At 47.2% G+C, this 22,380-nt stretch overlaps 1 protein-coding gene across 1 annotated transcript in view; it reads left to right on the top strand.

Annotated features, from left to right (window-relative positions):
* LOC141133778 (NACHT, LRR and PYD domains-containing protein 3-like) overlaps positions 1-22,380 on the top strand; it is a 115,608-nt gene that overhangs the window by 60,228 nt on the left and 33,000 nt on the right. Inside the window, exons 8-10 of the mRNA XM_073623334.1 lie at positions 11,020-11,187; positions 20,252-20,422; positions 21,051-21,221. Coding sequence (XP_073479435.1) covers positions 11,020-11,187; positions 20,252-20,422; positions 21,051-21,221 — 510 coding nt within the window. The remainder of the gene's footprint in view (positions 1-11,019; positions 11,188-20,251; positions 20,423-21,050; positions 21,222-22,380) is intronic.

Genomic DNA, 22,380 nt, shown 5'->3' with positions numbered 1-22,380 from the left:
TTTTATTCATCACGTTTGTGAACTCATGCTTCAGAGGGCCCTTCAGAGAGCCCTCTAAAGACGTAATGACAAAACGCGTCAGTGCGTGACCACATGACTCACCTGTCGATCACAGCCAAGCGTCATCCCGGGACTCATCGTAGCAGGCAGTTCTTTGAACTACAGGCGTGGGTGAGATTGATGCAGAACCGTGTGAGACATGCTGTTTTAACATCAATAATCTTGTAAGCATTTCTTGTATGCGGGGGGGGGGGGGTTAGCATTTTCAATAAACAGTTTTACACTATGGAAAGCATCCCCTTGTATGTTTGCATGTCCGAGCTACCACACTGAGCCATTCCGGATAAGGACCGCTGTATATCCAGAAGGAATCCATTTGCTTTCAGTTTGAGGGGACTTTACAGGCTTTACATATACTTACCTTTGGTGAGTAGATTAACAAAGGGGTGCTCACGTGGTGCATCGGTGGTGGTGTAGTGGCTGTAAATTCATCACATAAGATCTGATTGGATTGGAAGCACTATACAAACGCTTGATTTTTATTGCATGGACTCCACTTATTATTATTTTCTTCAGTGAATAAGGATGTGAATGGACATTACCTTTTATGTTGATGTTCAGCACATTGGTTGATAATGGCGTTTGTGCTGTAATCTGTGCTTTATATTGGTTTTGTTAAGCATGGGAATTTTTTAAAAACTGCAATATATGTAATATTATAAAATTGAATGTTTATAGATATTCACAGTAAGGCTCTGTTTCCACTAGTGCGACTTTTCATGCGACTTGGGACTGAAAAGTCGCATGACAAATTGTTTCCCATGATTTCCAATGAGTACCGTTCATATCTGTGCGACTTCAAGTCGCAGCAACTTCAAAGTAGTCCCTGCACTACTTTGGTCCCACTTTGATGCGACTTGAGGTCTATAGATACAGGCATTGCTTCAAATCGCAGTAAAAAGTCGCGGTAAAATCGCGGTAAAAAATCGCGGCAAAATCGCGCGACTTTGGGGACGCACTAGTGGAAACCTAGCCTTAGTGCTGTTAATGTTTTGATTTTTTTTTAATCCAGGCATAATTTTTAATATTTTATTGATTCTTATAATAGCGGCTAGAGTGCAAGTTAACCTCCATATAGACTGAGCGCTGGGATCAGCGTCACTTAGTGGCTCTGATATTTTAAGTTACGTTTGTGGACTCATCAAGTTTATTACTTCATTATACATTCATCTTTTCACACATGTGTCATGATATGTGTTTTTAACCCATTCAATTATCACCCATACGGTCTCTTATTATTAAGTGACCGTCCTTATTAGCGCTGCACATTTAATCTCTTACTACCGAATATAAGACCCAACCCGAATATAAGCCGAGGCACCTAATTTTACTACAAAAAAACTGGGAAAACTTATTGACTCGAGTATAAGCCTAGGGTGAGAAATGCGCAGCTACTGTAAGTGGAAAAGAGGGGCAACAATGCTCATTTGCAGTCTCACTGTGCCCATTTGCAGCCATAGGTCCCCTAAACTTAAAACTCAATAGTTAAGGGTTCCTAGATGCCCCCTAACTGCAGCCAAAATTTGAGGTCTCTGAACCCAAAGGGTCCCGAAATGACATTGCTGCAGATGGACACAGTTGACCGATTTTGGGGACCCGTATCACGGGGCCACTTGGTGCTAAGAACCCCAGCTAGCACTATAATATATCCAAAGCTGGGGTTCCTAGAACCAAGTGGCCCCGAGATATGGGGCCCCAAAGTCGGTTCGGAAAATTTAATTCTCTGCTGCAGAAAAGTGCTTGATATTTTCCGAACCGAATTTGGGGCCCCGTATCTCGGGGCCACTTGGTGCTAGGAACCCCAAATGTGGTGTGAAAACCCAGTGGAACTAGCACTACAACATATCAAAAGCTGGGGTTCCTAGCACCAAGTGGCCCTGAGATACGGTGCCCCAATTTGGTTCAGAAAATGTCAAGCACTTTTCTGCAGCAGAGAATGACATTTTCCGAACCAAATTTGGGGCCCCATATCTTGGAGGCCATTTGGTGTTAGGAACCCCAGCTTTAGATATATTATAGTGCTAGTTCCACTGGGTCTGCACACCAAATTTGGGGTTCCTAGCACCAAGTGACCTCGAGATACGGGGGCCCCAAAGTAGGTTCGGAAAATGTCAGGCACTTTACTGCAGCAGAGAATGAAATTTTCCAAAACCGAATTTGGGGCCCCATATCTCAGGACCACTTGTTGCTAGGTACCCCAGCTTTGGATATATTATAGTGCTAGTTCCACTGGGTTTGCACACCAAATTTGGGGTTCCCAGCACCAAGTGGTCCCGAGATACGGGGCCCCAAGTTTGGTTCGGAAAATGTCATTCTTTGCACCAGAAAAGTGCTTGACTCGAGTATAAGCCGAGGGGGGCACTTTCAGCACAAAAAAATGTGCTGAAAAACTCAGCTTATACTCGAGTATATACGGGTATTTATTTGCAATTGTCTTTTGCTGTGCTGACTGCTGTTTAGTATTCAGAGCGACAACACAATATTTTCCACTCTCACCATATATATCCACTTGACCTCTGAAAGATTTACCCCTCTTCCTGACCAGGCCATTTTTTGCGATACCACACTGCATTACTTTAACTGACAATTGTGTCAGGCAACACTGTACCCAAATGAAATTTATAGCATTTTTTTCTCTTAACAACAGATGGCCCCATTCCCCACCTATAACTGGCCCTTACAGCAAAGAGCACATGGAAGGGCAACGACAAAACCAGAGAAATTTCCCAGCTCAACTCACCAACCAGTCTGCTTACCAACCGAATTACCCTGTCCTGTCTTTCATGTGTTGCCCTTCCATGTGCTCCTTGCTGTGAAGGACAGTTATAGGTGGAGGCAGGGGCCATCTTTTTGTTACTTGTGTAATTTGGTGGGGGGACACACTGGACACCTTTGCTGCCATTGTGCTATGTGCTGGGTGTCCAGTGTGCCCCTGTGCCTTTAAGGAGGTATGGTCTACCTACAGGCTCACCTGTCCCCTATCTATCCATTAGCATGCACATGCTTCCACCAGGGCCAGGACAATGGGGTGGGCAGAAGGGGGGGCTGCCCTGGGCACTGTGAGGTGGGGGGGGCAGCATAAGGAGAGGATTTGAGTTGAAAGGGGGAATTTTTGGGGTGGCAGGGGGTAAGTATTGCTCTGGGGAGGGTGCTAAGAGTAGTGATTTAGGGGGATTTTTGTTGGGAGGGGGGGATGGGGGGGATTTGCGCTAGGAGAGGGAATTTTTGCTGGGAGGTGGCATTTGAACTGGGGGGGGGGGAGATGTGTACTAGAAGGGGACATTTTCAGGGTACGGGAATTGTGCTGGGAGAGGTAATTTTTTTTTTTTGGTGAAGGGGGGATGTTAGAGCTGGGGGGATTTGGGGGATGGGGGGGGCAAAGATTTGTGCTGAGAGGGGGGATTTCAGCAGGGGGGTGGATTTGTACTGGGAAGAGGGGGAATTATGCTTAGAGGGTAAGCATGCAGATTATGATACGGTGTTTTTTTTGGGGGGGTATTTGCTGACACATAATGCTCATACATCTGGGGGGGGGGGCGCAGTTTGGCATGTTTGCCCTGGGCTCTAAATGTCCCAGCACTGGCTTCCAATGTGGAGACACACATACATTTAGAAGGTTAGGACTGCAGGTAATAAATATGTTTATTTCTTTTTTTAACATATCCTTCACAATCACTTCAAGCACAACGCTGGACTGAAACCTGTATGAGGAGGACATTCAGCTAATGCCCCATACACACGGTCGGTCTTGCCAACGGGATAACCTCCGTCGGCATTTCCAACGGAAAGATTTAGAACATGTTCTCTAAGTCCGTCGAAAATGCCGACAGAAAAAGTACGATGGGGCATACACACAGTCAGAATATCCAACCAAAGGCTCCCATCTGACTTTTTCTGTCGGGAATTCCAGCCGTGTGTATGCGGCATTAGGTTGGTATTATCAATCTGGAACAAAACAACTATACGAAGGTACAAAGGTCATCCAGAGTATACACAGAGTATACAGTGAGACCCGTAGGAGAGAATAGACGGAGGGGATGCATGACTATGGGAGGAACAGGGGTCAGGGAACGGTCAGTCAGGTCAGTGGTGGGGCATAAGTTCAGCTCTTACCTGATTGGAGGTAGAAGTCAGTGGGGGCTGGATCCAGAGGTTGGGGTCCGGTGTAGGGGGTGGATTCTGCATCATTCGGAGAAGTTTGGAGAGGAGACATCTTCCTGGGACATCCGTGCTGGTCACCTGCAGGTAGACAGACAGGGAGATGAGTGAGTTAGAGGCCTTGTTAGCTCAGGTCAGGGCCGCAGCAGTCGAACGGGGCCCTCAGTGGCTGCAGCAGCAGCTGGCTGATGTACTGGGGGGGTCAGGATCTTCAGCTTCACCTGTCCCTTCTTCCCCGGGGAGGAAACGAGCCAGAAAGGTGCGCCCGCCGGAGCGCCTTAGCCCGTCTCCTGTCCCTAGGGCTCCACAGGCGAGAAGGAGCCCCTGTTCCAGGGACCCTCCAGGGCTTACTATGGGGCTGCCTGCCAATGCCTCCTTGGTGGGCCCTGGGAGGAATCCTACCCCACGGCGCTCTTCTAATGCTCGCAGCACAGGCCGGAGCGTGCGGCAGCCCTCCCCCTCCCCCCCCCCGTGTAGATGTCCTGTGTGGGAGGGCTGCTCAGCGGGGGAGACGCAGCGGGATGCGCAGTGGGGGGCGTCCCTGCCCCTCAGCTGTCCGGAGAGAGGATGATGCCCAGGCTTCAGGGATACTCACTGGGGGGGTACCGTTATCGTCCCCCACCAGCCGCCGACACAGGGCTCCGGAGCGTTCGGCTCCCTCTGCCGCTGCTGCGCAGAGCGGTGCTCAGCTAGAGAAGATTACTGTCACGGGCAGCGGTGGGGTGGGAGCGCCCTCTGCTGGTTCGCCATCCACATCACAGGCGGGACGTCGCAGCAGGATGATTGAGAAGGCCCAGGCTGGGGGACACGCCCCCTTAAAGAGACAGCGCGTCCCTGCTACAGCTGGGGGTACTACTGTGCCCAGCAGTTCTTCCATGGACAGAACAGAGCCCAGGGCAGAAGAGGAGGCTTCCAGGTGCCCTGAGGTGGAGCCGCTCGAGCAAAGGAGGCAGGGGACGTCGCCGCGGCAAGATTCTTCGGCTGAGTCCGGTGAGATCACCAGCGCGGATGAAGACGATCGGTCGGTCGGGAGGCGTCCTGCTTTGCGGAGCCAGCTGGGATCCGGACGAACGGCTAGTCGAGTGGCGGTGCGGCTGCAGCCTGGTAAGTCGCCAATTTTACCTTTACATACCAGTCAGGTGGGGGGGGTTAATTTGGGGGTTTCTTCGGAGGTTAGTTCAGTGTCAGGAGTGGCGGGAGGAGCGTCGGGTGCTGCGCCGGTTTTGTCCGCATTTTTTGCAGGTTTCCGGGAGTTATTGGCTCGTTTTGATCCGGCGGGGTCTTCTTCAGCATCTCAGGGGCCCGTTGGGGCATGGGCTCCCGCTGCCGTTGGTGTGGACTCTGTTGTTCCTCTCACCCCCCCCTCAGCAGGGCCGCTTGCAGTTGCGGCATCCGGGGCGGTGGGGTCCGCCGGGGTTAGCGTGACGTCTGCGTCACAGACGGAGGTGACTGGGGCGGACGCGAATAAAGGGAAGGAGTCCTCTGAGGATAAGGTGCGGTTGGCGGATGCGGCGAAGTGCGAGATTTATGTGTGCTTTGAGGGCCCACTGGGGGTACATCTAAAGCAAGAGGTACGCGAAAAGATCTGGAAAGGGGAATATGTTGAAATATTCTCTCTTTTGCCGTTAGAAAAATTTAATATCGACAAGGGCAAGGCGGACGAAAGCAAGAAGGAGGAGGAGGAGAAGCGACGCTGGAGGCTTATTCCTCGCACCTTTGGGAATTGGCTCCAGGCGTTTGCCATTTTGGCTAGCGTAATTGGCGAAAAAGCACCGGAGAATTGTTCTCCGCTTTTTTGTTATCTGGATGCCATTGGGGAGGCTTATCGAACTTATGGGGGAATTGCTTGGCTGCGCTATGACGAGCAGTTCCGCCAGCGCAAGGCTTTGCGTCCGGGCTTGCGCTGGGACCACAAGGACATTGGGCTTTGGATGAAGCTCATGTCACAGGCGAGGGTTTCGGGACAGCCCTTTCTTGGAGGGGCCGGCGGTTCGGGTGCCGCTGGACAGTCGGCCACACAGCGAAAGGGAATTTGTTGGCAGTTTAACGAGGGGTTGTGCCGTTTTGGCGCAAACTGTCGTTTCCGACACGAGTGCTCTGGTTGCGGGGGCTCCCACAGTTATGCCAAGTGTTTCAAAAAAGGAAAGTCCCAACCCGTTGAGTCGGCCTCAAAAAGGGAGGACACCAGTAAACCTTCCCGAGATGGTACCGTATCTAGATAGATATCCGCGAAGGGAGGCGGCAAGTTTTTTGGCTGATGGTTTTGCCCATGGTTTTCAGATCCCGTGTTCGGGACCTGTGGCCCCGTCCCCGCTGGCTCAAAACTTGAAATCAACGCGCCAATTTCCCCAGGTTGTTTCGGATAAACTGGCAAAAGAGGTGGAACTTGGGAGAATGGCCGGACCATTCGCTCAACCCCCCGTTTCGTCTTTACACGTTTCTCCCCTTGGGGTGGTACCCAAAAGGGAACCCAACAAATTCCGGTTGATTCATCATTTGTCGTATCCGAAGGGGACTTCGGTAAATGATGCCATTTCTCCGGAGCTGTCTTCGGTGTCTTACACCTCCTTTGATGCCGCGGTCGGTTGGGTTCAAAGGTTTGGCCAGGGTTCATTGATGGCGAAGACGGATATAGAATCCGCCTTTCGTCTGCTGCCAGTACATCCGGACAGTCAGCATTTGCTGGGCTGCTGTTGGGAAGGGCAGTTTTACATGGACCGTTGTTTGCCGATGGGCTGTTCCATCTCTTGCGCATATTTTGAAGTGTTTAGCACCTTCGTGGAATGGGTAGTTAGGGAAGAGACTCAGTTGAGGTCGGTGCTGCACTATCTCGACGATTTTCTTTGCATCGGCCCCCCGGATTCTTCAGTTTGTTCAGTGCTGTTGCACACTTTGGAATCTATTGCGTCACGTTTTGGAATTCCTTTGGCGCCGGGGAAGACGGAAGGTCCTTCCACAGTCATGCAGTTTTTGGGCATTGTCATTGACACGCGTCTGATGGAATGTCGTCTCCCGACCGACAAACTGGAGGACTTGCGTCAAGGGGTGGCGGAGGCGGCGAGGAAGGTTAGGCTTAGGCAATTGCAGTCGTTATTGGGTAAGCTTAATTTCGCCTGCCGCATCATGCCTATGGGACGCATCTTTAGTCGTCGCTTATGTGCTGCCACTGCGGGTGTACTGAAGCCGCATCACTTCATCAGGCTTTCGCGTGAGCTGAAGGCTGATTTGCGGGTTTGGGGTGAGTTTTTGTCCACATACAATGGCAGGTCTTTATGGATGGCTCCGGTTGTGGCAGCATCTGACCTTGATATTTTCACTGACGCAGCAGGGAGTTCTGGTTTTGGGGCTTTCTGCCAGGGGGCTTGGTGCGCGGCGATGTGGCCAGAAGAATGGAGTTCGGCGGGGTTCTTACGTAATTTAGTGTTACTGGAACTATTTCCGATTGTGGTGGCGGTTGAAATCTGGGGCTACAAATTTCGGGATAGGCGGATCTGTTTTCACTGTGACAATTTGGGGGTGGTGGAGGTTATAACGAACTTGTCCGCTTCTTCTCCGCCGGTGGTGCGCTTGTTACAGCACCTGGTTTTAAAGTGTTTAAGTCTGAACTGTTTTGTACAAGCTGTTCATGTTCCGGGGGTTTTGAATTCCATTGCCGATTCTTTGTCTCGTTTCCAGTGGGAGAGGTTCCGGAGGTTGGCGCCGGAGTCGGAGCAACTGGGGGTTCCTTGTCCCGACAGGCTGTGGAGACTGGCATTGGAGTAGCTGCGGAGCTGCTACGTCGATCGGTGACTGAGGGTACGTGGGCGGCGTACTCGTCGGTATGGGGTGAGTGGTCTACCCTGGTAAGTTCGGTTGGGGGGGTGTTTCATCGCGTGATCAAGTGGCTTTGTTGCTGTATTTTATTGGGACGGGATTTACACAAGGCAAGTCAGTGTCCACAATGAACAAGAGTTTAGCTGCCTTAGCTTTTCTCTTTCGGATGCAGGGCCTGGTGGATATGACAAAGGATTTTAGGGTGCGTCAGGCCATGAAGGGGTTTCGGCGGGGGAGAGTACTGCCGGATACGAGGCGCCCGGTCTCGTTTGAGTTGCTTCAAGAGTTGGTGGAGCTGTTGCCCGGGGTTTGTACGTCTGTTTATGAGGTGAGTCTGTTCAATGTGGCTTTTGCGTTAGCATTTTTTGGAGCGTTGCGCATTGGGGAACTAGTTAGCAAGAACAGGTGTGGAGTAGGGGGGTTAAGTTTGAAGGACGTAACCCTGTCTGGGGATTGTGTTCGGATTCATATTGGCAAGTCTAAAACTGATCAATTGGGAAAAGGGGTTTCTGTGTCGTTGTTTCGGGTGCTGCCGGAATCGGTTTGCCCGGTTTCTTCGGTGCAACGATATCTTGGGGTTAGGGGGTGGAGGTCGGGAACCTTTTTGATGCACAAGGATGGCTCATCCTTGTCGCGTTTTCAATTTTTGTCAGTTTTTCGACGTTGTTTGGAAAAGGCGGGCAGGGAGGTTTCCCAGTTTAATACTCACTCCTTTCGTGTGGGGGCAGCAACAGAAGCGGCTAGGTGGGGTTTGGGTTCGCAGGTAGTGAGACGTATAGGGAGGTGGGAGTCTGATCGTTTTAGGATTTATGTTCGCCCTCATTTGCTTTGAAGTTGCAATGAGTATGCGGGTGTGGTTCTATGTTCCTTTTTTGTGTTTCTTTCAGATCTTCCTCCTGGCCTGGTCTGGATTCTGGGGGATTCATACGTGTTCTGGGGGGCTGTTAGGGCTGATGTACGTCCTGAAGGGAGGCAACTGGGCATTTCTCGGAGTGAGGCCGTCTTAAAATGGTTGGGTATTCGTGGAATGATGTGGGGCCAGGTCCTTCCTGAATTTCACTATTTTTCCAGAATTGACAGGCCCCCAGATGTTCTAGTTTTACAGGCAGGGGGCAATGATTTAGGGGTGCGGGCTGCCAGGGATCTGGTGAGGGATATCAAATTTGATATTTTGCGCCTGCTACGTGATTTTCCCGGCTGCATTATTGTGTGGTCAGATATTGTGGCAAGAAAAGTGTGGCGGTTCGCCCGCTCCGTAAGCAGGGTTAACAAAGCCAGAATTAAGTTGAATAGGGAGGTTGGGAGGTTTGTGGCCCGGCTCGGGGGCATAGTAGTTCGACACAGGGAGCTGGAGGATCAGTCTGTTCGCTATTGGCGAGACGACGGTGTTCACTTAAATGCAGTGGGCATAGATATATGGTCCTTGGATCTTCAGGAGGGTGTGGCAAGGGCGTTGCAGGTGTGGAGGGATTCGCTTGAATGAGGTTTTCAATCAAGCTCACGTGGCGGTTCAAGGGGTCTTTGGGTGTCAGTACAAATTTTACATGGTCACAGGAGTAGTGGGGCCCATCTAAGGATGGCGCTTACATTTGTTAGCGGTGGTTCTCCCAGGAGATAAATCCCCTGGGGGAGGGGAATATGGAAGTAGTTGTGTTGTCCGAGTGTCCTCGAGCCTGTTGGGGTACAGCTGAGGATATAGACCGTTTACAGTTATAAAGTGTGCCTTTTTTAAGACACCCAAAGACCTCTTGCTGTTGTACATTATTTTGTTATTAAGGGTATGTGTTAAATTTTTTCATGTTTTTTGTTATTTATTATTTGGTTAATAAAATTGGCTGCTGTGGCCTTATAAAACCCATGTCACGCAGTCTGTGTCTTTAATTTAATGGTAAGACCCAAGGTTGACGAATCCTTTAGTCAAGTGAGACCCGTAGGAGAGAATAGACGGAGGGGATGCATGACTATGGGAGGAACAGGGGTCAGGGAACGGTCAGTCAGGTCAGTGGTGGGGCATAAGTTCAGCTCTTACCTGATTGGAGGTAGAAGTCAGTGGGGGCTGGATCCAGAGGTTGGGGTCCGGTGTAGGGGGTGGATTCTGCATCATTCGGAGAAGTTTGGAGAGGAGACATCTTCCCACCCTCCCGCCCTGGTGTTAGGAGTCAGCAGGCTGTATAGGTATGGGTTGTATTGGTATTTTAGGAATACGGGTGAAGGTGTTTGTGTGATTCAACCTTATTTTCAAAAAAAAAAAAAAAAAAAAGAATAATTAAAAAAAAAAAAAAAAAAAAGAATAATAAAAACAATAAATAAATGAGGAATAAATTAAAAAAAAAAAAAAAAAATATATAACTCATGTTGTCTACGGTAAAAATGTAATGTTGTGGTGTATTTTCGAACTTGTCACAGCAGTTGGCGGTTCAAGGGGTCTTTGGGTGTCAGTACAAATTTTACATGGTCACAGGAGTAGTGGGGCCCATCTAAGGATGGCGCTTACATTTGTTAGCGGTGGTTCTCCCAGGAGATAAATCCCCTGGGGGAGGGGAATATGGAAGTAGTTGTGTTGTCCGAGTGTCCTCGAGCCTGTTGGGGTACAGCTGAGGATATAGACCATTTACAGTTATAAAGTGTGCCTTTTTTAAGACACCCAAAGACCTCTTGCTGTTGTACATTATTTTGTTATTAAGGGTATGTGTTAAATTTTTTCATGTTTTTTGTTATTTATTATTTGGTTAATAAAATTGGCTGCTGTGGCCTTATAAAACCCATGTCACGCAGTCTGTGTCTTTAATTTAATGGTAAGACCCAAGGTTGACGAATCCTTTAGTCAAGTACACTTGCACAAATAATATGTCAAATAATTACAGGCTTCTGAAATTTAACCTCCATAAAAAACAGCAGTGCAAATGTATATTATGACTTGTATGGTAAAATAAAGACATTATTTATAGTGACTTTGACCATAGATATATCTATGTTATATCTCTTTAGACTTAATCGTTGCGGATTGTATTCTCGGATCTGTGAGTATCTCCGCTCTGTTCTTATCACAAGTCGATCTCTCACCAGACTGCATTTATGTAATCCTCTGTTGGACTCAGGGACAAAACTTCTGTGTGAGGGACTCTGCGATCCGCGCTGTATCCTGCAGGAGCTGAGGTAAGAATTACATTGTAAACTACATGAAAATATTCAACATGATAGGCGAAAACTTCTGTGGGAGCCAGGGGTGTTGTTTTGTACATGGAAGTCATGGTGTACCCCACTATAAAGAGGAAATTTGCAGTAGAAGGTGGATGCTGAACAGTAGGCAGTAGTAGGCCCAACCTCTAGACCGCATGTGTCAAATACAAGGCCCGCAGGATGAATCCCGTCTGCCAAGCCATCGTGTGTGGCTCTCCTGCAGCTGTGGCCCCCGCCTCATCTATGACCCCACCAATGGTGTCACTAGGGGGGCCAGAGGGGGCCCTGACCCCCCCCCCCCCCAAAATTATGCTGTACCCCACCATGTGCCCCCCAATTTAATTTTTTTTTTTTACAAAAAGGCAATGTCTAAGAGGGAGAGCGTCCCCAGTCAGCTCCTGTGGATGATTCCTCCCCCTCCCTCTGCATGCTGACACTGCATAATGCAAGCGCTCACACAACCACGGCCGCCCAATCTGCTCCTTCCCCTGCATCCTCATTGACAGGGAGGAGAGCGGGTTGCAGGAAGGACTCCTCCAGGACTCTCAGTTACTGAAAAAACAGACTGAATTCTCCCGTCCTTAGGACAGGAGAACCAGCCTGTAAATTCCAAGAGATGCCAGACCAGCGCTGTCAATAGCAGGGGCAGGACAGCAAGAGGAGGCTGGGGAACCCCACAATGGCAGAACACCAGGACTCGGTGGCAAGACAACCTTTGCAACCCTGATAGTTCTCCCACTGCTTTGGACCCTTATATTTTCTTGGTATGCTGGTGACATATATCTCTTGTTTTCTGCCACCCTGGGGGGTCCAATACAGTAGGAAGGGAGCTCACTGCAGAACATGTGAAAGGGCCGTTGTGGGATCGTAGTAAAGGGCCCCAGGATATATATATATATATATATATATATATATATATATAATTGCATTTTATAGTTGCCCCCCTACTTTTGTCCCTGTCCCCCCATGTGCCCCCCCTAAATATGAAAGCTGGAGATGCCACTGGCCCCCACCTTGTCTCCGCAGTCGACAGCAGAGAGGAGGATGGAAATACTCCACCAGATCCTGTGCTTCTCCATGCAGCCACAGGGAGGCTCATCTCTGCGCCTCCTCCCCCATCACAGACGTTGGCAGCAGAGAGGAGGACAAAAATCCTCCAACAGATCCTGCACCTCTCTGTGTAGGTACAAAATCCCTTCATCTCCATCTCCCCTGTTCTCGGCATTCAGCAGACTCCAGCAGCTGACTCCAGCCCTCCACTGGTCCTCAGCCAGACCCTGCATTTTCTGATTCCCAGCTCTGCCCCCAGCATCTTCCCAGCAGCAGCACAAGGTAAGCGGGATGCACTGTGATGTAAGGGAGGGTGGGGGACTTTTGACTTCTGATGGTGGGGGGGGGGCTCTTGACACTTGATGTATGGGGGAGTGGGTTGCTCTGGAAATCTAGTCTTACAAATACATCTGGCCCTTCGAGGACAACCATAATGCTGATGCGGTCCGTGATGAAATTAAGTTTAACACTCCTGCTCTAGATAGCCCCAATCTGCATATTATCCTTCTGAGTCACATTCCCTATGTAATGAGAAATTTAGAGTGATTCTAAACACATTTTTTAAATTTAAAATAACCCCAATCGTCCTCTTCCTGAGTCCCCTGCCAGTGCTCATGCTCCCACCCTTCTAAGTGCCTCCATATTAAGCCGCTTCCTATGGGGGCACATGTGAGGGCTCGCTCCCAAACCGGCTCTGTGTGTCCATTGACATACAGGACAAGACTCGGCCCCAGGACTGTGATGGACAGCAGCAGGGGCCAATGGCTTCCAGTGCAGTCTCTGAGCCAATGAAGAGAGAGAGAGATACGCTGATTTTACTTGATAGAGATTGGGCTCAGGTACATATAAAGGGGGGAGGGGGCTGTATGCAGAAGTTTTTTTACCTTTGTAGCACCCTCCTAGTTAGGTTGCTATAGGGTTTGGGCAAATTTAGTTTTAGCTCCTCTGTAGCCAGTGGGTGATTGCTTTTGACTGTTCTAGGTTTTGCAGGCTGCAAGTTTGATTGCTCCTTTCTGCACTCCAGAACTCTTGGAGCTGTTCTGGGACATAGGTGTGGAGTAGGCAAATGGGCAGCCTGAATGTTTATACTGTCTCATCCAATCCCTGGTCAAGAGGGTGACCAGCATGGGGACTGAGGGGTTCAGAAATAGTCTGGGGCCTAGAACAGCTGGGTTCTTTGCCTGGTGAAAAGATACCCAACCTGGGGGGGGGGGCTGTCTGCCCCCCTGCGCTATCCAGTTGGAGCCTGCAAGTGGTTCAACAGGGTCTCAGGGTCTCAGGCAGATCAGGGGGGGCAGTTGCAAAAGCTAGAGGAACATTCTGGAGTAATGTCCACTGAGGATCTGGCTAGGAGGCTCACGGTTCAGGGTCTGGCTGATATTGGAAGGAGGAATCCATATATGCAGGGTCACAGTGATTAAAGGCCTGAGCGAGATCCTGGAGAGACTGTAGTTGCTTGGCCTCTTTTTCGGAGAGACCGTTAGAGATTTATAATGGCTCAGGGCTGTTTCCAGTGTGGGATGCCCCTGAAGCTGAATATCCACTGCCTCTGATACTATAAATAGTATAAATTGTTGAAATAGGATTTTAAATACCCCTCCAATAAGCACATATTACATAACTCACACACTGTATATAAAATACAAATGTTTATTTTAAACAGATAAAAACATCTTGAGTAGAAAGTACCTCATACTTCTGTGGCCAGTCCAGGGAGACAACTGTCCAGGTAACAAAGACCTCCGGAAGAAAGAGCTGGTGTTCAGTGATTGGATAGCGAGCAAAGCATGGAACAGTATGTAGTCATGAGAGTAGAACTGGACCATGAACACAATACCAAAATACAAGAGAACCAGTATGTAATAACAGTAAAAGGAAGATTCCAATGGGAATCCGTTGGCAGTAGAGCTGCACATTACTGTGAGGGGTCAGTTAATGGGTTAGAAGCTTCAAAGTGTCTTGAGAATCAAGTTGCTGAAGATTGATGCAGATATTGAGGTGATCATAGGTTATGCTAATTGTTGCAGCGCTTTTGGGATACCAGCTGCCAATCATTCCAGGTGTCAAGTGGGGAAGGAGAGGATTGGGATGAGGGTTCATGCTCAGGTATTATATCCCAGGAACAGAGTAGCTTCAATCCTTCATCCAGGCACAAGATCACTGAGGATGTGCCATAGTTAGCTTGTTGGGGTAGCACCAACGATACACAATGCTATGGTTCCACAGAGCCTTGGTGATTGGTAATAGAGATTTACGCTTTTGCATGGTGTATTGGCGAGTAGTCCGTGAAAATTTGAATGGATGCATAGTTGGCTGGAGGGTGTGAATTCTTGTGAAATGCCAGCATGAATTCATCTTTGACGAGGTAGAAATGCACTCGCATCAATACATCCCTAGGAACATTGTCAGCTAGGAAAAAAAGGTTTAGATAAGTGATGAATTCTGCCTATCAGTAGTTCGGTATCCAGAGCGCAAGGGGGGAAGTCTTTCATAAGTTCACAAGCATATTGTCGCAGGTGTGATAGATTCGGGGATGCCACGGATTTTCACATTGTTTCTCCGTGGCCTATCTTCTAAGTCCACCACTTTAGCTTTAAGCCAGGCCACTTCATCTGATTGATCATTGTGTGCATCAAATATTGAATTATGGGATGTGGCAAATTCCTCCATTTTTTGCTCCACATGATTCATCTATCCTTCTAACGCTCCCAATTTAGTTTTAAAGTTCTATATACAGGACATCATGTCTGTGTAAAGGGAACTGCAGAGATAGACCAGCATATCATTCATAGTTGTATCAAGGATTGGCTAATTGTTAGTAGGGAAAGAGCTGATAGGGTCCATGAGCTCCCTTGTGTCATCTAAAGTGAGCTGTGTGCTGGCAGCCTCAGCAGGGAAGGAATTTGCATCCATCCGAGGTTTGGACTTGGCAGGACTGCAAGAGTTAGTGGAGATGTTGGGTGAGCTCTGTTGGGAGTTAGGCTGTCATCTGTGCCCTTGCGAGGAGGCAGGGGATCCGTTGGAAGCAGTCAGCAAGCGGCCGCTGGCTCCATTTTTGGCCTTCTCCCTCTCCGCTGGCGGGAAGAAATGTGATAATTTCCTCTGGTGTGCAGTGTTATGCCATTTGCGGGTCATGGCAGTGGGTAGTGTGGAGTTGTAGAAGGCAGCTGGTGATAGTGAGGGGTCTCTATCTCACCTTAATTGCAGAGGATTCCCAGTGCTGGAGCGGAGCTTCTGTCTCAAGCGGCCATTCAGTAGAGCGGTAGCCCCCCCCCCCGTTATTTGTATATGTAGATCTATCTTGAATGTATTGTGAACTAAGTATATAATTTGGCTTTCAGAGTGTATTGATCCTTTCAGATCTATGTAAAAGACAGGAGGTCCTGAAGAAGTGAGAATTCTGTGAAACGTGTCAATCCTTATTCTTTCCTGTCTCTGTTAAACCATAATGATCTTATCTATTTGGTAGATGATTTTTGGAGAGTACTTATGCATAGATGCACATGGCAAACACATGCTTTTACTCAAGATGCCTTTATCTGTTTAAAATAAAGATTTATATTTTTTTATATATGAATTATATAATATGTTCCTTTTGGAGGGGTATTTAAAATCCTATTTCAACAATTTGTACTATTTATGGACTCATGGATCAGACCCTCCACTAGCACATGTGTTTAAGTGATGGCCTTTCCCATGCACACATCTTCCACTTTGCCTCTGTTACTAGAGACCTATTTTAAAGAAGTTAGTTCTAATAGAGTGTCCTCAGCTCAAATTGCCCTGGTTCTGGAGTATTTCTTTATTCCCCATGCCAGTTGTTCAACCAATAAATCCCCAAAAATAGAAACTTCTGCCTGGTTATTGATGGAGAGACTGAGAAACTGCTGTGTGCCTGGGTGCCATGCACCCTTAGGGAATAGAACCTGAGACAAAAAACAGGACTGACTTTGGGTCTGTGTTAGTACTTAATGCAGAAAATGCATTAGAGTAAAAAACCTTCAGCCTTTACAGCAACTTTAACATTACAGCCAAGAACTAGGAGCCATCAGGACCAGCAGGAGGCTCCTGGTGGGATATAGAGGCTTAGACACTCCAGGTGCAGGTCAAAAGGAAAACAGACAAAAGTGGTGAAAAAAGGGTCAAATATCAGAGAAGGCAGTCAGCAGGAGTTAGAACCATGACAGCTCACATCCTGTATGCCAAGTTGGACCTAGTGGGAATCTTCGGCAGTTCTCTATAATGGAAACTGGTGCAGTCCCTTTGCTAATTAGAAGCAGAACTTGCACCAGTTTCCATTTCACTCTCAAAGACCCAAAAGAGTTCATTAACGTGGAAAAAGATACAAATGTCAGTTTCCTGCACCAATATAATGGCACAGAAATGTTTGATAATTGCTCAGTTTGTGTAATGGGGTAAAAAAGCTCCCCCTCTGTCTCCCACAATCTCCTTCCCATAAATCACCCAGTTACATGTTCTTCCAAAGCAAGCTAAAAACGTCTTTGCTAATGCACATTGCCCAGGCCAATGTAAGGTGCTCCCTTACTGGTTAAAACGTGGAGAAGTGCCCCTTTAAATTCATAGTCAGAGGTGACGTGTCCCTGCTACATTGGTGGTCAAAGGTGATATGTTCCTCCTACATGGGTGGTCAAAGATGACTTGTCTCTCCTATATTGGTGGTCAGAGGTCACATGTCCCTGCTACATTGGTGGTAAGAGGTGACATGTTCCTGCTACATTGGTGGTCAGAGGTGACATGTTCCTCCTATATATGTGGTCAAAGGTGACATGTTCCTCCTACATTGGTGGTCAAGGGTGACATGTTCCTCCTACATTGGTGGTCAGAGGTGACATGTCCCTCCTACATTGGTACACAGCGGAGAAGCGCCCCCTAACATTGTTCAGTGTAGAAGGGCTCCTATACAAAGGTGGTCAATGGTGAAGTGCCACAATACACCCATGTTATTGGTGAAGTGCCCTATTACATTGTTGGGCAGTGGAGAAGGGCTCCCTTACATTAATTACCAATGCAAGGCATTATCATCGACCACTGCCTGCAATCGGTGTGACACTATACCTGAGGCATCGATCCAGAGACCCGGTGCACAAGCCCAGCTTCCAGGGTCTAGAACTGTCCATTGTATTAGTGACTTAACTTCCAGGCTGTACCATGTGTATAGCCACTTCAGCTCTGGAAAATGTTACCCCTTTCATGACCACTGTGCTACTTTAACTGACAATAGCGCGATCATGCATGTTGTACCCAAATTAAATGTAGTGCTTTGAAAAAGTATTCGTACCCCTTGAAATTTTCCACATTTTGTCATGTTACAACCAAAAACGTAAATGTATTTTATTGGGATTTTATGTGATAGAACAACACATAGTGGCACATAATTGTGAAGTGGAAGGAAAATTATAAATGGTTTTCACATTTCTTTACAAATATGTGAAAAGTGTGGGGAGCATTTGTATTCAGCCACCTTTACTCTGATACTTCTAACTAAAATCTAGTGGAACCAATTGCCTTCAGAAATCTCCTAATTAGTAAATAGAGTCCATCTGTGTGTAATTTAATCTCAGTATAAATACAGCTGTTCTACGAAGCCCTCAGAGGTTTGTTGGAGAACCTTAGTGAACAAACAGCATCCTGGATGCCATGGAACACACCAGACAGGTCAGGGATAAAGTTGTGGAGAAGTATAAAGCAGGGTTAGGTTTTAAAAAAATATCCCAAGCTTTGAACATCTCACGGAGCTCTGTTCAATCCATCATCCGAAAATGGAAAGAGTATGGCACAACTGCAAACCTACCAAGACATGGCCGTCCACCTAAACTGACAGGCCGGGCAAGGAGAGCATTAATCAGAGAAGCAGCCAAGAGGTCCATGGTAACTCTGGAGGAGCTGCAGAGATCCACAGCTCAGGTGGGAGAATCTGTCCACAGGACAACTATTAGTCGTGTTCTCCACAAATCTGGCCTTTATGGAAGAGTGACAAGAAGAAAGACATTGGTGAAAGAAAGTCATAAGAAGTCCCGTTTGCAGTTTGTGAGAAGCCATGTGGGGGACACAGCAAACATGTGGAAGAAGGTGCTCTGCTCTGGACTAGGAGGCACCCTCAAGGGCCACGGCAGCCTCCTCAGCACTCTATCTCCATCTTCCACCCCGACTGCCCTGCTGGCATGGCCCATGTCTATTTATGAGATAAGCTTTACCCCCTGCCAGCCCAAAGCTGGGGATTGGCTGAGGCCACATAAATATGCATGGCTGCCCCATCTTACTTCCACCCTCCAGCTCTGGAAATTTCTACCAACTTCCAGGCCAGGGGGAAGTGCCAGAGAGAACTGACAGATGAGTCATCCAGCCCCTCAGTCACTGAACCCTGACCCAGATTAACAGCCCAAGCCTGGCTCTTAGCCAAGCTAAAATTTTCCTACACTAACAACTACTTCTAGCACACACTAAAGGGTCCTACAGACATGTAGCAGAATACATTTTTGATTAGATTTTTGATTATTTTTATTGGATATGTTTTATAACTGAAACTATTGGGTTTTTTCAAAATTTTCGGTCTTTTTTCATACATATAATAAAAAATTTAAAACCCAGTGGTGATCAAATACCACCAAAAGAAAGCTCTATTTGTGTGAAAATAAAAGATATACAGTGCCTTTGAAAAAGTATTCACACCCCCACATTTTGTCATGTTACAACCAAAAATGTAAACTTATTTTATTGGGATTTTATGTGATAGACCAACACAAAGTGGCACATAATTGTGAAGTGGAAGGAAATTGATAAATTATACAAATAAATATGAGAAAAGTGTTGCGGTGTATTTGTATAGCGCCCCCCTGATTCAATACTTTGTAGAATCTCCTTTCCCTGCAGTTACAGCTGCAAGTCTTTTTTTGGGGGATGTCTCTACCAGCTTTCCACATCTAGAGAGTGACATTTTTGCCCATTCTTCTTTGCAAAATATCTCAAGCTCTGTCAGATTGGATGGAGAGCGTCTGTGAACAGCAATTTTCAAGTCTTGTCACATATTCTCAATGTGATTTAGGTCTGGACTGTGACTGGGCCATTCTAACACATGAATATGCTTTGATCTAAACCATTCCATTGTAGCTCTGGCTGTATGTTTCGGGTCGTTGTCCTGCTGGAAGGTGAACCTCCGCCCCAGTCTCAAGTCTTTTGCAGACTCTAATGCCCCGTACACACGGTCGGACATTGATCGGACATTCCGACAACAAAATCCATGGATTTTTTCCGACGGATGTTGGCTCAAACTTGTCTTGCATACACACGGTCACATAAAGTTGTCGGAAAATCCGATCGTCCTGAACGCGGTGACGTAAAACACGTACGTCGGGACTATAAACGGGGCAGTTACCAATAGCTTTCATCTCTTTATTTATTCTGAGCATGCGTGGCACTTTGTGCGTTGGAATTGTCCACACACGGTCGGAATTTACACAAACGGATTTTGTTGTCGAAAAATTTTATAGCAAGCTCTCAAACTTTGTGTGATGGAAATTCCGATGGAAAAAGTCCGATGGAGCCCACACACGGTCGGAATTTCCGACAACATGCTCCGATTGCACATATTCCGTCAGAAAATCCGATCGTGTGTACAGGGCATAACAGATTTGTGATCACATCGATCACATTATACTCTGGTAAAAGCGGCTGGGTACCAGGAGCCCCCAGGGGGGTGCGCCAGTGCGCATATGCTTTGCAACGTATGGGTACGTCATTTAGCCTGTAGCTGCCGCCTGCTCATAGTATATGTACTGTGGGTGGTCAGAAACTGGATAGTAACTTGGATAGACAAGAAAAGTAATCTAACTGATCAAAATTCTTGCAGGTCTCTGAAATAAAACTCCTATAACCCACAGCAGAGGAGTTAAAAATGTATGTAGTATCATACATAAATGAGAGTAATCTTTGTAACAATCATACTGTTGTGTGTTCTGTTTTGTCTTTGTAGTCTTGATGACTGCTGTCTGACTTCTTTGTGCTGTGATGACCTCCGCTCTGTCCTCATCACAAACCGATCTCTCATCAAACTGGATTTATCAAATAACAAGCTGGAGAACTCTGGAGTGGACCTCCTATGCGATGCACTCAAGGATCCCCGTTGTTCCCTTCAGGAGCTGAGGTGAGGCTTTTTCTAATGCCTGGTACTCACAATTTGTTTTTTGTTTTTTTCGTTCAACCCAGTGGGCTGAATTAAAATAAACTGAGGAGCTCACTGTACTAACTATCCGATGTTACAAAACAAAAACACAAAATAGAAAAGGACTTTATATGTTGCCGCTTATAACCCCAAAATAAAGGAGGGTTTTTTAATATATTTTTTTATATATTTTTATTTATTTTATTTTTTTTATAAAAATATTCAAATTTTATTCACAATCATAAAATTAGTGTAAAAACAACAAACACTTATAGTGAATGTCAGTTCTATTGCCAATGAGATAGCAATGTGCTTAACCTGTACAAATCTAGATACAATGTAGGCGACATGAGTGGCCAGTATCCAAAAGGTTGTGCTGGGCCAGATGGTATGGAGAATGCCATATGCCAATCTTGATCTCTACGTGTTTCGTCAAAAATGGCTTCTTCAGGAGAGCCAATTGAAAAACAAAAAGTAATTATTTCTATAACTTGGTTACAGTTCCTGCCTCCAAATACCATATCAGGTACTCACATTTATGTTACGAGTGGTGGAGAATCAATAGAAATCATCTTTAAAGATATTTTTCCCTTTTTTTTTTCCTCTGCAGGCTTGAGTGTTGTAATCTGTCTTCCCTGTGCTGTGCTGGATTCCTCTCTGTTCTTATAGCAAACCGATCTCTGACCAAACTAGATTTATCACAGAACAAGCTGGAGGATTCAGGGGTGAAGTGCCTGTGTGAGGGACTCCGGCTTCCAGGCTGTATCCTGCAGGAACTGAGGTCAGAATTATTCTATGGACTATAAAACAATCTCTAAAGCTTGGTATACACTGGCAATTATTTTTATTTTTTAACCAGTGGGTTGAACGGAAAAAAACCCCAAAAAACTCAGATTCCTCCATCCACAGACGTGATATGAATGCAAGGATCTTCCCCACTGCTCTATTGTATTCTGACATCAGGGTCTCCCCCCCCCAATCAAAATACATTGATCAGTGCTGCAGCAGCTGATCGAACTCTGGTTTTCCAGCAGGACAGTTCATCAGAAGCCTGTCTAAAGATCAGTTTCTTTTGCTCAGAGCGGGGTAAACACAGATCAAAATCAGCAGGAACTTGACACATTTGGATACACCCAGCTTAAAGCTGAACTCTGGGAATATTTTTTATTTTTCCTAGGCAGTCTGTGCCCGCACTGCATGGGTCAACTGCTCCTTTTTTGTCAGGGGGGTGATAAGAAAAGTTATACTCTCACCATCCTTCGATCCTCTGGAAAACAGCACTCCCCCACGGTCCAGTGTGGTCTGTTCCTGTCTATTTAGTTCTGGACTGGCTAATGTACATGTAGTAGTAGCAGCTGCAGGAATCAATCTGGTATTTATTCAAATCAACCGGCTATGCTCTTTTTGTGTAAAAGCAATCCTAGTTTCAGTGGAGAACCTGGAACTGAAGCAGGCAGTTTTACCCGCTTGCCGCTTGATTCAACCGTTCCCAATCATCTCTATGGTCTAGGACAGTGGTCTCCAAGCTGCATCCCGGAGGCTGTATGAGGCTCTTTGCCTGCCTTTAACTGGTCCTTGAATTATGGGGCACTATTCCTCCCACTGATACCAACAATGGGGCACTATTCCTCCCACTAATACCAATCCCTCTTTGCCATTCCATAAAAAACAATCCCACTGAATTTGTGAAGAAGGCTTCAGGGCGCCCAAGAAAGTCCATCAAGCACCAAAACTGTCTCCTACAGTTGATTTGGCTGTGGGATGGGGGGGGGGGGGGCAGTGCAGAGCTTGCTTGGGAATTGTTTACACAGGCATCTCCCCGTTCTTCCACTCCGTGACACGATCGCGGGACTGCGGCAGACATCGAGTCCGCGTGACCCGCTGGCACGGTCATGGAGTATGAGGTGGGCGCCCACGCTCCCCGCCGGCGGCGCACGTGC

This window comes from Aquarana catesbeiana, linkage group LG03 (genome assembly GCF_042186555.1).
Source record: "Aquarana catesbeiana isolate 2022-GZ linkage group LG03, ASM4218655v1, whole genome shotgun sequence".
Taxonomy (NCBI): domain Eukaryota; kingdom Metazoa; phylum Chordata; class Amphibia; order Anura; family Ranidae; genus Aquarana; species Aquarana catesbeiana.
The sequence above is the reverse complement of the archived record's forward strand: the minus strand, read 5'-3'. Positions and strand labels throughout refer to the sequence as shown.